The sequence below is a fragment of the Urocampus carinirostris genome, chromosome 10 (assembly GCF_059441175.1).
Source record: "Urocampus carinirostris isolate Australia breed hairy pipefish chromosome 10, RoL_Ucar_1.0, whole genome shotgun sequence".
Taxonomy (NCBI): domain Eukaryota; kingdom Metazoa; phylum Chordata; class Actinopteri; order Syngnathiformes; family Syngnathidae; genus Urocampus; species Urocampus carinirostris.
In genome coordinates, this window is record NC_142358.1 from 23,039,229 (window position 1) to 23,055,967 (window position 16,739).

Consider the following 16,739-nt stretch of genomic DNA (forward strand, 5'->3'; position numbering starts at 1 on the left):
TGTGGATTGTTAAGTAAGTGACTGAGGCGGCGTAGGGAGAGAAGGTAATAGCGGCCCCGCAAATTGGCCAACAGAGGCTAGGTTACTTTAAAACTCTCAAAAGCCACCTCCTGCCAAGCGTGTATCTCACCAACACCAGATTCATTACCCATGAAACGGAAGTACAACTCGTGGGAAATCGCTACATTTGGGACAGTTGTATTTTAAACATCACATAGACCTGGCTAAATCCAAAGGTAGAATAGCCAAACCAAGCGTGCAGCTAGCCAGTCTCTTAATCGCAGGGGTTTCGGCGCCCTATTAACTGCGATGACTGAGGTCGTCCAGTATATGTCACCCAAAAAGCTTTGTAAACCCTATGAAACACAAGTTTCATATTGAACTCAAAAGCAGGGGAAAATGTAGCATTGAAAAGCACAGCCAGAGTGTGGCAAAGGTGCTGAGCTTTTTAGGGGGAAAAAAGACCGAATATAAAACGGGAGCTCGGGCGAAGTCATAAATAAATGAGGCTGCGATATCTTCCTTCTCCAATGCGAAGGAGGCTTTGACTGGAGTCGGAATGCAGTTTTTGTATACTATACATATACGCCACTTCAGCTAAAAAGATATAGAGGGTGATTTAACACTGAGCACAGTTATGATTTGTGGATGATGGGATGCGGTTTACAAAAATATATCTTCTTTCTGTGATTATATTATCAGCCTCGATTGTAAATATTGCCATGCATGTTAAATTATTGACAGTGTTTTCTTTTAAAAATGGATTATGATTGAATAAAAAAGTTATCCTTTTATAAAATAGTGATTGGTTGTTAACAGTAGTAGCCTTCATTGCCATCAGCCTCCCTCAAGATGCAATTAGGAGTAGAACTTGTTCATAAAAGCATGCCAGACATGCTGTTTTCAAACATTTTGTCTTGCTACTAACTCCCCAACCAAATGCAGGCATCACACACATCAGTCATAGGCAGCCCTTTTCCTTCATTTCAGCTTCTGTTCGGGTAATAATCAGCACATCAGCAGACGACAAATTTCCATTATATGCAATTTCATGGATGATAAACCATTTGAATTCATGCCTGCACCCCTTAATTTATGGTTGCAGTTACTCCGATGAGAATGTTTTTTTTTTGTCTTTATGCGTTTGTTTGTTTTCATTTAAATTGATAGGACTTAATAGATAGCGGAACAGAAGAGAGATGAGTGCTGTGTGCAGACAGTAGGAAAAATTGACTTTTTTGTGAGTCAAATATTTGGCTTTGTGGTATCGAGCTGTTTTGTATTACATGCAAGAATGTTCTAGTACGAAATTGCATCGCTTTTGGCACAGTGTGTATTATTTATTGCCTCCTAGTGGTCAAAAAGACTTAATATATTAAAGTACAAAAACAGCATTCATTTATAACAATAAGAAAAGATTCATCATTATATAAAACTGCAATTGTTTCAATACTGATAGGTCAAGAAATTTGGATTTATTTTACACAACATGAGCCTTGCTTGACCTATTTGTCCGCTATCTTGCTGCTACTGGTACCCAAAAACATTTTTATTTTTATTTTTACTTTACTTTGATTATATTTTGGGTTTTTATCAATATTACTTTTTAGATTACCTGGCCTTGGGTATCCTGAAAAAGTGCTACTAAATAAAACATATTATTATCAATTGTTATGTATTACTATAATTATATTTATCATAATAATTATCATAAGAAAAAAAAAGTGGCACAGGTTGTTCACTTTGAGTCTATGTAGTTTGTATTCTTTTGTGTGCCTTTTAGCACTCATTTTCTGTTGCACAACACAATACAGTGGTATCTAGTGGTCAAATAATATACACTGTCCTTTGAACATGTGTTATCATTGACATTTTTTTCAGATTTTGATTTTGAACTTTGGAGAAGAAGAACCAGAAAACTGGGTTCTAAAAAGTTAGACATGATCTAAAGGGACACTGTGTTATATGCGGCCACTAAATTGCGCTATATTGTGTAGTCCAAACGAAAATGAGTGTTGCAGAGCACAAGGATGAATACAAATTATGGACAGACATAGTGACCAATCCGCACAATTGTTTTCTAATGTATTCTTCTTATTTTATATTTAATTGATTTACTTTTGGCGGCATAGCGACCGGCTGCTTAGCGCTCATCTCCATGGTGCACAGGTCTAGGGTTCAATTTAATCGTTTTTAAAGCGAAAAATGCACTATTGTGTTATTTGCTGGGAGTGAGTCTCATCCTGAGTAGCAAGGCCAAGTCCCAAGTAATTCAAGTTGTAACCTTCGAGTCTTGAGTTATTGTGAAAAATAACACACCACATTTTAAGAGTGATCAGTCAAATTAATGGTTCTAACAAATCATAGGTTAAGTCATAAAATGTAGCTTAGTACTTCCATTTTTTGGGGTGATGATAAATGATACATCATAAAATATTTTGTCTAAAACCTATATGTAGTATATGGACAAAAAAATCTGATTAAGAATATATTAATTTTGCATGTACATGGCAAGGCATTTCACAATTACCATACCTTTCCCAGGGAAGGCACGAAGCAAAGCTCACATTGCATTCATAGTCTGCACACAAGGTGTGAATATGTCATATATACAAAGAAAAACCTATGGCATTTTTGGTTTGTTTTATTTGTCCATGTTCCAGCTGTTTGACCTATTTTAAATTTGTTTTCAGAAGAAGCTTATCTTAATAAACATTAATGCTGTGGCAGCACGGCGGCGCAGTGGTTAGCGTGTGTGCGGCGCAGTTCTGAGGTCATGGGATCGAACTTACTGTGTGGAGTTTGCATGTTCTCCCCATGCTTGCTAGGGTTTCCTCCGGGCACTACGGTTTCCTCCCACATTCCAAAAACATGCATGTCAGGTTAATTGGCTGGTCCAAATTGTCCCTAAGCGTGAATGAGCGAGTGAGTTGTTAGTCACTGTGTGCCCTGCGATTGGCTGGCAACCAGTTCAGGGTGTCCCCTGCCTACTGCCCGAAGAGAGCTGGGATGGCTCCAGCACCCCCGTGACCCTATTTAGGATAAGCGGTCCAGATAATGGATGGATGGATGGAGTAATGCTGTGTGGAACAAAACAAACAAGCAGAAAAGGGTGCATACACTGTTATCTGAATAAATGTACACCTAGTTGTCATAATTATAAAGAAGGAAGGTCAGAGACGCAGTTTAAAGCTCAATATTGTGATGGAATTTTCACAAACTGGTGATTAGAGGAAAATATTGACTACATTTGCTAAATAACAATCCTCATTTGACAATATTTAAGTGATTGTATCAGTTTAAGAATCTACCTCTCTGTGGTTGATGATGATGTTTTTGGTGATATCTTGGGGATTATTGGTATCTTGTAGCTGTCATATCAAGAGAAAACCAGAAATCATGGCTAGGATAGCTCAAACCACAGCCTCACTTGCCAGACCTAAACCCATCTGTAGGGACAAGAACATAGCAGAGAAATCAAAGATCAGCCTCATGCAAGCGCTGGTTCCTTCCATCTTCCTCAATGCTTGCGAGACATGGACTCACACAGCAAAACAGGAAAAAAAACAGGCCTTGGAGATGCAATGCTCCAGGAAACTTCTAGAGATCAGCTACTTTACCCATGTGTCAGACGAAACAGTGTGCAATGCCTTCAGATGGCACATTGGACCCTACGAAGAACTTTCCTCAACTATTCATGGACGGACTCCTCTAGCATGGTCATGTCACAAGATCATCAGGATTGACCAAGATAATTATCCAGGACACAGTCAAAGAAGGCAGGAGGAGAGAAAGACCAACAAAGAACTGGGCCCACAACATTAAGGAATTGACTGGTGCCAACTTTGCCACGACCCAAGAACATGGTATGGACCTTCAACAGCGGAGAAGGCTGTCCAGAGTTGCGTTCTCATTGGTGCCCCGACGACCCATGCGGTTAAGGGATCCGTGAACCATAAATCGAGATTTTAAGATTACACCCTTTGTGATTTTTAATCATCGACATGATTGCTTTTGCAATCAGACACCGAAGCATCTTCATACTATTCACAAATAGGGCATTAACTGTAAATTGAATTATCGTCATTTTCATTGACAACAACATCATAAACAGTGTCTACACCAAGATCAAACATGACACTCCAGAATAAACGTATAATAAAGACTTCAAAGAGAAAAGCTGGTATGTTGTTGGCACTGCTATGGTATCGCAAGCCCAAAATGTCCTCCAGACTAGGTATAGGGCAGCCAATGATCTTCTGGGCTACGTTGATGACTCCATAAAAATTGTTATGTGTGATTTCTACGTTTACCTAATACTGAACCCCCTTCATTTATCATTTATTTGAATACTTTCTTGTTAGTACAGACGCTCCGGTACTCACGACCATTCGACTTAAGAAAAACTGTAGATACGAAAAAAATGTTCGGGATGTTCGGACATTGCTGTAAGTTAGATTTTGTATTGTGTGCACCTTTTTCCGAGTAGAGGACATTACTGTAGTGCTTCTTTCCTCCACTACCAGCATGTGGCGCTGTAAAAGGTCACCCAGCATCCACCCCGAAGTAGAAATCTGCTTCCTCTTCCTAGTTTGTGTGTAAAGATTCTATACTGTATCTCCAGCTCACTAAAAACATTAATGTTTTTATTGTTTGATATTTTGTGCATCTATTCAATATGGTTGGTGTAAAGTTTAAAGAAGAGGCGAGTCGGTTAATTTGAAATGAAAGTGTGATAAGAAAATTTGATGTGGTTGAAAAATGGTTGGATCGTTTTTTTTCATCCACTCTCTACCACAGAGGGGAACCTCTTGAAGCTTATCTTCCAAAAGTAAGTTAAACCTCACTTCATTTATCTCTATAGAGCATATTATTTTATTTTTTAGTACAAAACAATACAGGTTACTTATACAAGCCTTAAACATACTTATAAAAACCTTAAACATACATTCCATACAAAATATAGCAATAAAGCAACTTACAAACAAATTCAACTTACGAACGATCCTTAGGAACTTATAACGTTCGTAAGTAGGGCAGTGTCTGTAATGTCTTTGCGTCTTACATGTAGACATCTATGGGACAATATTTAAGTCCTTGCTTTGTTTGTTTTCTTTTTTTGTCATTGTCGAGATGGGAGGCAAATCTGGGATTGATTCAATTTGTGCAAATGGTTTCTTCTTTTGATATTAAAAACAATGGATACAGCATGTAGATTAGAGAATGCGGATGAAAAGTGAGGACCCGCAGGCTCTGTAGTCCTCTGAGGGAAGCTAAGCATGTTTCTTTCATACTGAAAAATGAGCAGGTCTGCATTATTAATTTCACAGAATAAGGCACAAAGGCTGTGAGCATGTTGGTCCTACGGCCGTGTTTATATTTATCGTTTTGAATAGATTTTGTTGGAGATTTAAATGTAGGTTTTATGCCTTCTGGGGCCAGAGTGAGCTTTAACTGTGGTCTCCCATGAAATTACGGCATTCATCACTGTGAATCTGGCAGAAAGGATCTAAAAGGAAAAGATGATAAAGTATGGCTAGCCTTTTTAATCTGGTGAATTTAAAATATTTTTGTATACATATATTGTATAGATGTGTATATATAATCATTCGTTTTGGTCAAAAGTGCAAAGTGGGATTTATTGTGTTGTTCCCAAAAGGTTTTCAATGGAACATACCATATATCAATTGTAGCAAAATCAGTCCTTTGCAGCAAGTTCTTTGTCAGCTTAATGCACTGCTAGAAGGAAATGGCTAAAGAAAAGATGACCCCAAATAGCTGGCTGAAAGCAATTCTTCTCTCGGAAGATGGGGAAAATGTTGTTTGTGCGGATAGAGACTGGGTCCACTGCGGAGGTTTTAAGGGCTGACGAGACCAAAAAAAGGAAGGCTAAGATTAAATTGTCGATTTTGTTTATTTAATTTTGATAAAAACGTATACATCAGCAATCAACCCAAAGTGATCCAAAGTATTATCCATTTTAGGATTGATATGACAATTAAAGTCAGTCAGTCAAGTCAGTTCTTTGTTAAACGTTCTAAAATGAAAATTAACTTCCTGACTCTCTGGCATAAACACGATGAACCCTACAGAAGCACTATAATTTAAAACTGGGTTCTCAAACTCAATGTACCTGGGGGCCGATGGCACCAAGGTCTAAATAAAAATATTCCTCTTTTTCTAAATATATATTTTTTAAATGCCATTCACAGAAAAAGTTAAAAAAACATTAAGAATAAATAAGATAAATAAATCAATCTGTAATAAATTAGTCCATAATTAGCTCTGGCTGCACTTAAGGGGACAGTGTCTATTTTTTCAGTGCCTCATAGTGGTAAAAAATGTCACCCAGTAAAAAATATATTGATTTAAATAATAATCAAAAATGCATGGACTACCATGTGGAAGTGCTGTGTATTTAAATACTTGTGAGTCAAAACAATGTTATTTATTTTACATAACAAGAGCCTCACCCAGGGGGTGACGCCATATTCGTCCGTCATCGTGCTGCCACCGGTACCAAAAAATAAATAAATAAACACCTGAAAAAAGGCTGGGCAAAAAAAGTTATCTCTTTTAGTTTTCGGTTGCACAACAGGATACTGCAAGATCAACTGTAACAGACTGTCCCTTTAAAGTTCTCATAAAGGCAGAGCCTCAAGCTATCATACTGAGGGCCGCAAACAGCGCATGGGCCGTGAGTTTGAGACCCCTGTTTTAGGAGGGATTAAGAATAAATGAACACAGGGATTTTGAATAAGAGTGTGAGAAAGAAAAAAACGTTTTTTTGTTGTGGTTATTTATCTCAATTAACATATAAATATGAATTCATTTATCTGAAGGTGTTTATTCTTTTTGCCAAATTGCAGCTTGCAAATGAACTATAAATAGGAATAAATAGTATGAGGCCACAAGCAAAAGTCTAAGAATGACCATGCATACATTTTACTTAGTTAGCTTCTTTGTCTAAAGAATATTTAGTCAAAAATGGTCTTTTGTTGTGTGAACAGATACAACTGTATTTTCCAGATTATAAGGACCACCACAAACCCCCAATGTGGACAGAAATTTGAAGGTGTGCCTTATAACCTGGGGTGCTTTATATACCACATAATGGAGTGTTTTAAAAATACAGCGGGTAAGATTATGATGCATATAGTATGCATAAGTACACCATACGAGGTTTTACAGAATTATATAATTATATATATATATATATAATACATATCATTCTTCTTACAATTTTATTTTTTCTCATTTTCACTCACTGTTTATTCGTTTTGGAATTAGTTTCAATTCCTTTTTTTTTTTTTTTTTTTTGCTGGTGCTGTTTTTCCCCTTCTTTATTATGAACCCACTTTCAAAAAAAGGTCTACTACCACTACTTGTGTAGTGTTTATTAACCGTGTTTTTATTTTTTTGGGTGTCAAAATGCGTACATTAATATTCGAACTTTGCTGTTGTATTTCATGTCTATTATAGAGTGGAACTAAAGCTTCTTTACATTTCTAGGTGCTATTTTTTTCTTATTGACTTAAACCAGCTTTGTCAAACATACGACCTGCGGGCCGGAACCGGCCCCAAGGACGTTCAATCAGGCCTGCAGGATTATTTAAAAGTGGAAAAAAATGCACTAACGACATGGAATGCATATTTTTCATAATATGCAATTCACGAACTGTCCACTAGAGAGCAGGGGGGGGGGGCGGTATTCGATCAATGCAGTGTGATGCAGATTTGAAGGGCAAATTTGCCTTTGTAGGGCTGGACAAATTGTATCAGCATTTACTACCAGGGTGCCCAAAATGAACAGCCCTGGCTGCTAAAATTTTGTGCATGTTTGGAGCAACCTACCTTTGTAAAAAAATCTTCTCAATAATGAATGTCAATGAAACAAAAATGTGTTCAAAGCTCACAAACAAGATTTAAATGACATTCTAAAGTGTCAGCTAGTCAGGACATGACACCTGGTATTGAAGCATTTGTACAGGCATAAAAGATGCTAAATATCAGGAACAGAAGCAAGTCCAGACAAGACTAACGCCTTTAAAATGCTGCCTTAGAATAAAGAATACAGCTCTGTGAATATGAATCCTTACTGTCAAATGGGTAATTTAATATTAGTCAGCTGCTTTACTAAATAAAAGCATGGTGGAATTCTGTATAGATTGTATGGTATTATTATAATAGTTTGGCCCACTTGACATCTACCGAGGTCATATGTGGCCCGCGATGTTAAATGAGTTTGCCACCCCTGCCTTAAACAGTGTTTATGCAACTGTTATTTTAAATAAAATAACATTGAGAAGGGTTCCCTTCAATGTTCTCTGGTTGATTAAGGATAGTCAGCAAATACAGTTACGGTGGGTGCCTTTTCCAACGGTGCTTAGCTTTGGCAACATAAATTGGAAACATTTAAAACTGCAAGTCATTGTTTGATGTTATGCAGCTCATTTTTCTCTTGTGCTTCTCTTAGTATTGTCTGGTGGGCCATGGGTTTGGCACATTTGACCTAGAGGTAGCTGGAATCGTTGTCTGCCACTCAACTTCTACAGATACCCCCCCCAAAAACCCTGGCAAATGGCTGAGCAAATCAATTTGAAAAAGGTTTGGTGCCTTTGAGTCTCCTTAGTTTGCATTTATCTGAGTACTTTTTAGCACTCATTTCCAGTTGCACTACATAAAAGTAGTGACATCTACTGAAAAATATAATACCCACTGTCCCTGTAAACCTGTTATTGTAGTGAATATGTTTGGGTAAGGGGCAGCACAGCGGCGCAGTTGTTAGCGCATGTGCGGCACAGTTCTAAGGTCTTGGGAACCTCCTGTGTGGGTTTAAATCCAGCTACCGGACTTCCTGTGCGGAGTTTGTATGTTCTCCTCGTGCTTGCGTGGGTTTCCTCCGGGCACTCCGGTTTTCTCCCACATTCCAAAGACATGCATTTCAGGTGGATCGGCCGGTCCAAATTGTCCCTAGGTGTGTATGAGCGAGCGAGTTGTCTGTCCCTGTGTGCCCTGCGATTGGCTGTGATGCCATTCAAGGTGATTGGCTGAGTTTAGTGCAACCAGTTCAGGGTGTCTCCTGCCCACTGCCCGATGATTGCTGGGATGGGCTCCAGCACCCCCGCGACCCTACTGAGGATAAGCGTTGCAGCTAATGAGATGAGATGAGATTTTTGGGTAAGATCCACTTTAAGAGTGATACCAAAGTAATTATCCTGATTGGTAATAAGTCCACTGTGTAATCTGAGTTTGATGAACCTTCAATTAAAAACAAGTCTTAGCATTTTGGAGAATGGAAACTTAATTGCATATTATAGCCTATACATCCATGACTATGCATTTCAGATCACAAGAGGATACTCCTATGAGAGTATTGTCTTGAAGTACTTTATCCCTTTGCCAGAAGGGTAACACATGGTACCGTCGTCTTTACAGCTTGGCCTGAGGTCTGAGAGACCTGCAGACTAAAGCACATCATTCTATCTGTGCGTAGGGCTTGCTACCAAACGTCAGCTGGTGATGGAGGAGGTGAGAATAGACTCAGTGAGGGTCATTATTACTGGTAGATCAAAATTTCTACCAGAGGAAACCATGTACAACCTTGGGTTTCTGATATGCTCCTTTGTCTAAGGCAGGGATGTCAAACTCATTTTAGCTGGGGGCCACAAATGCTATAAAAAAAATCTCACGGGGGCCGGACTAGTAAGTTTAAGAGAAAGAGAGAGGGAGAAAAAGACAGAGAAAGAGAGGCAGGGAAAGAGAGAGTGATAAACAGATATGGAGAACAAGGGAGACAGAGTAACAGTGAGAGAAAAAGAGAGAGCAGAATAGAAATATGAATGGAAAATAAGAGAGAAATTAATATAGAGGGAAAAAGAAAGTGAAAGAAGAGAAAGATAAAACGAATAAGAGAAGTAAAACGACAGAAAGAAAAAGAGTCAGCGGAAGAAACAGACAAAGTAAGGTGAGGGGGAGAGAGAGAGAGAGAGAGAGAGAGAGGCTGGGGGTCAGTAAAAATTTGATCACGGGTCGTAACTGGCCTGTGGGCCGGATTTTGGACATGCCTCGCTTAAGTAATACATGTGTTTGTCAGTTTGTTGACATTCTGCAGACGTTAGTAATTATGTGCAATTTTTGAATGACTAACATGTTTATCAAATTCAGTGTTCCCTGAAACCTCAAAATATAAAAGAGCCATAAAACAAAGGTACTAATTGGTGCAGTGTGGAAGAAAAGTGAAAAAAATACAACCGATTAGTACAACATTCAGGGTTCTTTAATTTATGCATGGTTTGGTACATAGGAAGTCAGTTAGCAAGGCGCCAATCGTGGTCCAAAATGCAGTGTGTTCCAGTGAATCCAAACAGGGAAGCTGACAGACTAAGAGTGTGTCAGGCAGTACTCTTGATCAGGGAGAGCGAGCAAGGGTTTGATAATCTGGAATAAAAAGAGGCAGAAACAAGAGGGCTTGGGATGTGGCAAGGAAAAAAAACAAACTAGCACAGAGCCAAGGAGACGGACAGTTTAAAAATGTAGACGTTATTGTTGAATTTGAGCTAAAAGAAATTCCACGTATTGAAAACTTACTAAAATTGTTTTTTATCATTTCAAAAATATAGCCAGAGTCCACTCATTTCTCTCTCTCAGGCAAACGCAGAGGTACTGATGCATGCTTGTAAATATTTCCATTCCATAGATTATTGTAATACCTTGCACTCTGGTCTTCCCAAAAAGAGTATTGCTAGCTTGGGGATTTTACCGTCTTGTTGTTTGCTAAATGTTTGTATACAGCACTTTGAGTGGAACTTTTTTTGCCTGAAAAGTGCTTTAGAAATAAATTGTATTTATGTTAAATGGTGACGAGGGAGATTTGCAATAGAGGGATATCATGACAAGTGATCACATATGGGAGGAGAAAAATGTAACCCGTAAGTGTGTAACCAGATAAGTATATGCGCATTAACCAATCTTAAAATAATAATAATGAACAAATAAAGAAATTGAATATAACCAAGTCATACCAGCAACACTGAAACTTGGAAATACTGCTAACATATATTGTATTGATGATATAAAATGAGGGTTGGCATACATACATATAGTGCTTGATTACCGTAGTAATCAAACACCAAGCTAGAAAGCTACCACAGAAAAACATGCGAAGCCTATAAAGTTGCTGACAAAACAATATTAAATGAAAGAGTCAAATAAGAATAAATTACAACATTTAACATGAAATTGCTATCAGTATTGTACGCATTTGGAGATGGTAGGAAAGAAATTTTAGAACCCTGGCTCATAGAGTCTGTTATTCCGAGAATGACACACCACTAAAGGCCATTATTGAAGGCATAACAGTGAAATTCATGGCCCGCCACTGATATTACCCCTTGCTCAAGTATACTTTGTCAGTCTAAGTATTTTCTTGTTAGTTGTATACAAACATCTTCATATACTGTATTTAGAATATGTTAGACTTCTCACGGGGCAGCACGGCGGCGCAGCGGTTAGCGCGTGTGCGGCTTAATTCTGAGGTCATGAGATTGAACCTCCTGTGTGGAGTTTGCATGTTCTCTCCGTGCTTGCGTTGGTTTCCTCCGGGCACTCCAAAAACATGCATGTCAGGTTAATTGGCCGGTCCAAATTGTCCCTAGGTGTGAATGGGCGAGTGAGTTGTCTGTCTCTGTGTGACCTGCAACTGGCTGGGAACCAGTTCAGGGTGTCTATGTCAGTTTATACCTGACAAAACACATTTGTTTATGCAAGCTGGTTAAATGAATTAAAATAGAGGGTCAGAAGACCAGATTGTATTTTCTCTAGCTTAGTTCCAACTTGACAACATAGAAGAATTGACTTCCCTTGCCTTGCACTCACCTCAGATACATTGTTTGTGTTGGTGGGATCAATAATAATAATGATAACAACAATTAAACAATAATAATTCATATTAATAATATAATAGTGTATTCACATCTCATTAGCTGCACCGCTTATCCTCAGTAGGGTCGCGGGGGTGCTGGAGCCCATCCCAGCAATCATCGGACTGTGGGCAGGGGACACCCTGAACTGGTTGCCAGCCAGTCGCAGGGCACACAGGGACAGACAACTCGCTCGCCCATTCACACCTAGGGACAATTTGGACCAGCCAATCCATCTGAAATGCATGTATTTGGAATGTGGGAGGAAACCGGAGTGCCCGGAGGAAACCCACGCAAGCACGGGGAGGACATCCAAACTCCGCACAGTAAGTCCGGTAGCTGGATTTGACACAGGAGGTTCCCAAGACCTTAGAACTGTGCCGCACACGCACTAACCGCTGCGCCGCCGTGCTGCCCTATAATAGTGTACAGGGAGTGCAGAATTATTAGGCAAGTTGTATTTTTGAGGATTAATTTTATTATTGAACAACAAGAATGTTCTCAATGAACCCAAAAGTCTCATTAATATCAAAGCTGAATATTTTGGAAGTTGGAGTGGGGCTTTTTTAGTTTTAGCTATTTTAGGAGGATATCTGTGTGTGCAGGTGACTATTACTGTGCATAATTATTAGGCAACTTAACAAAAAACAAATGTATACCCATTTTAATTATTTATTTTCATCAGGGAAACCAATATAACAGCTCAACATTCACAAATATACATTTCTGACATTCAAAAACAAAACAAAAACAAATCAGTGACCAATATAGCCACCTTTCTTTGCAAGGACACTCAAAAGCCTGCCATCCATGGATTCTGTCAGTGCTTTGATCTGTTCACGATCAACATTGCGTGCAGCAGCGACCACAGCCTCCCAGACACTGTTCAGAGAGGTGTACTGTTTTCCCTCCTTGTAAATCTCACATTTGAAGAGGGACCACAGGTTCTCTATGGGGTTCAGATCAGGTGAACAAGGAGGCCATATCATTAGTTTTTCTTCTTTTAGACCCTTTCTTGCCAGCCACGCTGTGGAGTACTTGGATGCGTGTGATGGAGCGTTGTCCTGCATGAAAATCATGTTTTTCTTGAAGGATGCGGACTTCTTCCTGTACCACTGCTTGAAGAAGGTGTCTTCCAGAAACTGGCAGTAGGACTGGGAGTTGAGCTTGAGTCCATCCTCAACCCGAAAAGGCCCCACAAGCTCATCTTTGATGATACCAGCCCATACCAGTACCCCACCTCCACCTTGCTGGCGTCTGAGGCGGATTGGAGCTCTCTGCCCTTTACCGATCCAGCCACGGGCCCATCCATCTGGCCCATCAAGACTCACTCTCATTTCATCAGTCCATAAAACCTTAGAAAAATCCGTCTTGAGATTTTTCTTGGCCCAGTCTTGACGTTTCAGCTTGTGTGTCTTGTTCAGTGGTGGTCATTTTTCAGCCTTTCTTACCTTGGCCATGTCTCTGAGTATTGCACACCTTGTGCTTTTGGGCACTCCAGTGATGTTGCAGCTCTGAAATATGGCAAAACTGGTGGCAAGTGGCATCTTGGCAGCTGTACGCTTAACTTTTCTCAGTTCACGGGCAGTTATTTTGCGCCTTGGTTTTTCTACACGCTTCTTGCGACCCTGTTGACTATTTTGAATGTAACGCTTGATTGTTCGATGATCACGCTTCAGAAGCTTGGCAATTTTAAGAGTGCTGCATCCCTCTGCAAGATATCTCACTATTTTTGACTTTTCAGAGCCTGTCAAGTCCCTCTTCTGACCCATTATGCACACCTGATATAGGGTGTTGATGTCATTAGACCACACCCCTTCTCATTACAGAGATGCACATCACCTGATATGCTTAATTGGTAGTAGGCTGTCGAGCCTATACAGCTTGGAGTAAGACAACATGCATAAAGAGGATGATGTGGTCAAAATACTCATTTGCCTAATAATTCTGCACTCCCTGTATTATTATTAAATATATATCGTGTTGTGCTGCAATATATAAAGTATGCATCACTATAGTATTATTGTTATGTGTTGCGGTGACAAATCTACTAGCTAGCACCAGTCGTGGCAGACACCTATCCTACTTACACTTACCAAGGTATTCTAGATTCAAGCTTATCTAAACCAGATTGCTATAATTTACCAAATATGACATGGACATAATTCCTAATTATGTCCTCTGTCCAGTCAGATGTTCTACTAGCTTGCAGTGCTTTTGAAAAGGTCTGTTTCTTCTGCAAATTGCAAAAGAAAAAGCATTCCTTAAAATTGTGATTAGTGCACCTATACACAAAACAGCTGGGCAGGTTGTGTATATAAACTGCGTCTTTACATATGCAAGCCAACGTACAAATATGAGCTCGCTCTATTCAAACTCGCACTGCTTTCCCCGTGCTTTGGGTCAACAATGTGCACGCATCCTGTGGTGCTACGGTGGTGACGTAGGCTGTGAATGGATCTATTCAAACTTGTATAATTATTTTCGAAACTTTTAGACGTATCTTACTTGTGTGGACGCGCGTGTGTTTTATCCCCTCATTGCCCACTATGTGTGCCGCTTAAAGGGACCTCGGGGGGTGCTGTTGTCCTGACAACCAATAGGGAGCATCACAGTCAGGCGCAGGATAAGCAAAGCGACACCGAGAGGGAGGGAGAAAGAAGCAGAGGGGGCGTTGGAGTGTTGGAGGGGGGTATCACACTACTTTTGTCCGCTGAAAGCATAGCGCCTCATTGATTCATCGTGCAAAGACACCGCTGCACGTTTTGCACTGCAAATACTTACGGACTGCACTGGACTTGCAGACTTCTGGACAATTAATTTTGTGGTTTTCCTCTCGCTCTCCTGGATTTATCGCTGCTCAAACGCACGTTGCAGAATTTCTAGAAAAATGCTCGTCGGACGCAAATCGCTTTGGAGGCAGTTGCAGGCTTCTTTTTTCCGACTGTTATGTCTTATCCCGACAGGATTCCCCGTCCGGAGTGTGGATATGCAGCGGGCCACCGACAACATCACTGTCCGCCAGGGAGACACGGCCATCATAAGGTAAACAAGGATGATTGGGAGAACTTTTGGATTCTGGCGCAGCATCACTGTTCTGGCGTCTTTTAAAGCTGCTGATTGTGCGTCAGAGAAAGCGAGCAGTTTTGCATGTGCAACTTTTTATGCCGTTTAATGGAGTTTGCTGCGAGAATAATGTTCGTATTTCTAGACCATCAATGGGGTGCACGCATGATTTTTGCGCTATAGTTTTTAAATGCGACACTGAAATCTGCATGTGTGTACTCGTGCGTACATTGTATTTGAGAATTGGTTTGCATGCTTGCATTAACAAACACCATGCACACGTTTGAATTTGGGGATATTTATCCAGGAAGATCTCTGCGCTTTTGCTTTAATCAAGTTGGTCTCATACAGTTCCAAAACTGTCAACCTCAGTCAATTGCACCTCTCGTTAGAGTGCTGCGTTTAAGGTCCCCTTAAAAAGTTCCACCCATCCATTTTCTTCTGCTTACCCGGGATCGGGTCGCAGGGAAAGCAACCTCAGCAGCCCATACCAGTACCCCACCTCCACCTTGCTGGCGTCTGAGGCGGATTGGAGCTCTCTGCCCTTTACCGATCCAGCCACGGGCCCATCCATCTGGCCCATCAAGACGGATGGATCCCGAGGCTTTCCCAGGCAATCCTCGAGACATAGACTCTCCAGCATGTCCTTGCTCGTCCCCGGGGTCTCCTGCCGGTGGGACATACATGGAACAGCTCACGGTGGAGGCGTCCAGGAAGCATCCTTGCCAGATGCCCGAGCCACTTCAACTGGCTCATCCCAATGCAGAGGAGCAGCGGCTCTACACCGAGTCCCTCCTGGATGACTGAAGTTCTCACCTTATCTCTAAGGGAGAGTCCTGCTACCATGCGGAGGAAACTCATTCCAGCCATTTGTATACGGGAGTGTGTTCTTTTGGTTATGACCCACATTTCATGACCGGGGGTGAATGTAGAGCGTAGATTGACTGGTAAATCTAGAGCTTTGCCATTCAGCTCAGCTCCCTCTTCATCACGACGGACTGGTACTTAGTCCGCATGAGGGCACGGATGTTGCACCGAGTGGCTGAAATTAGTTTCCTCTGCAGGGTGGCTGGGCTCTCTCTTAGAGATAAGGTGAGAAACTCAGTCACCCGGGAGGGACTATGTAGAGCCACTGCTCCTCGGCATTGAGAAGAGCCAGGTGAGGTGGTTCGGGCATCTGATAAGGATGCCTCCTGGACGCCTCCCTGGGGAGGTGTTCCGGGCATTTCCCATCGGCAAGAGGCCCCGGGGACCACCCAGGACACGCTGGAGAGACTATGTCTCTTGGCTCGCCCGGGAACGCCTTGGGATCCCGTCGGATGAGCTTGAAGAAGTGACTGGGGATAGGGAGGTCTGGGCTTTCCTGTTTAGGCTGCCGCCCCTGCGACCCGACCCCGGATAAGCAGAAAATAATGGATCGATATTAGACAGCACTGCAGGATTTTACAGATTTCATCTTCATTAGCTATCTATGATGACGTTGTCGTTTGCTACTAGTGTTGGATTATGCCTCTTGAAGACATGAGCTGACCTGTTAGGTTGCTGTGACTTGTCCTTGCTTGGGGTATTACCATCCAACAGCACTCTTTCACACATCTTTAGCTTAAACTAGAAAGACTGTGGGGTCCCACATTGGCACATTGGTGAGGCTGTGCGGCTTCTGAGTCATGCTGAAAAAGGCTCCACAACTGTGTATACTATCGTTCTTGCATCCAGTAAATAGTTAAATGAGAATATGCAGTCTCCTGGTTC

At 40.9% G+C, this 16,739-nt stretch overlaps 1 protein-coding gene across 2 annotated transcripts in view; it reads left to right on the forward strand.

The window, feature by feature from the left end:
* lsamp (limbic system associated membrane protein) overlaps positions 1-16,739 on the forward strand; it is a 379,231-nt gene that overhangs the window by 202,551 nt on the left and 159,941 nt on the right. Inside the window, exon 2 of one of the 2 annotated variants that reach the window (XM_088345225.1) lies at positions 14,888-14,966. In XM_088345225.1, coding sequence (XP_088201351.1) covers positions 14,888-14,966 — 79 coding nt within the window. Of the gene's footprint in view, positions 1-14,627; positions 14,967-16,739 lie in introns of those variants that run through there. The other variant, XM_088345224.1, reaches the window with a different exon arrangement.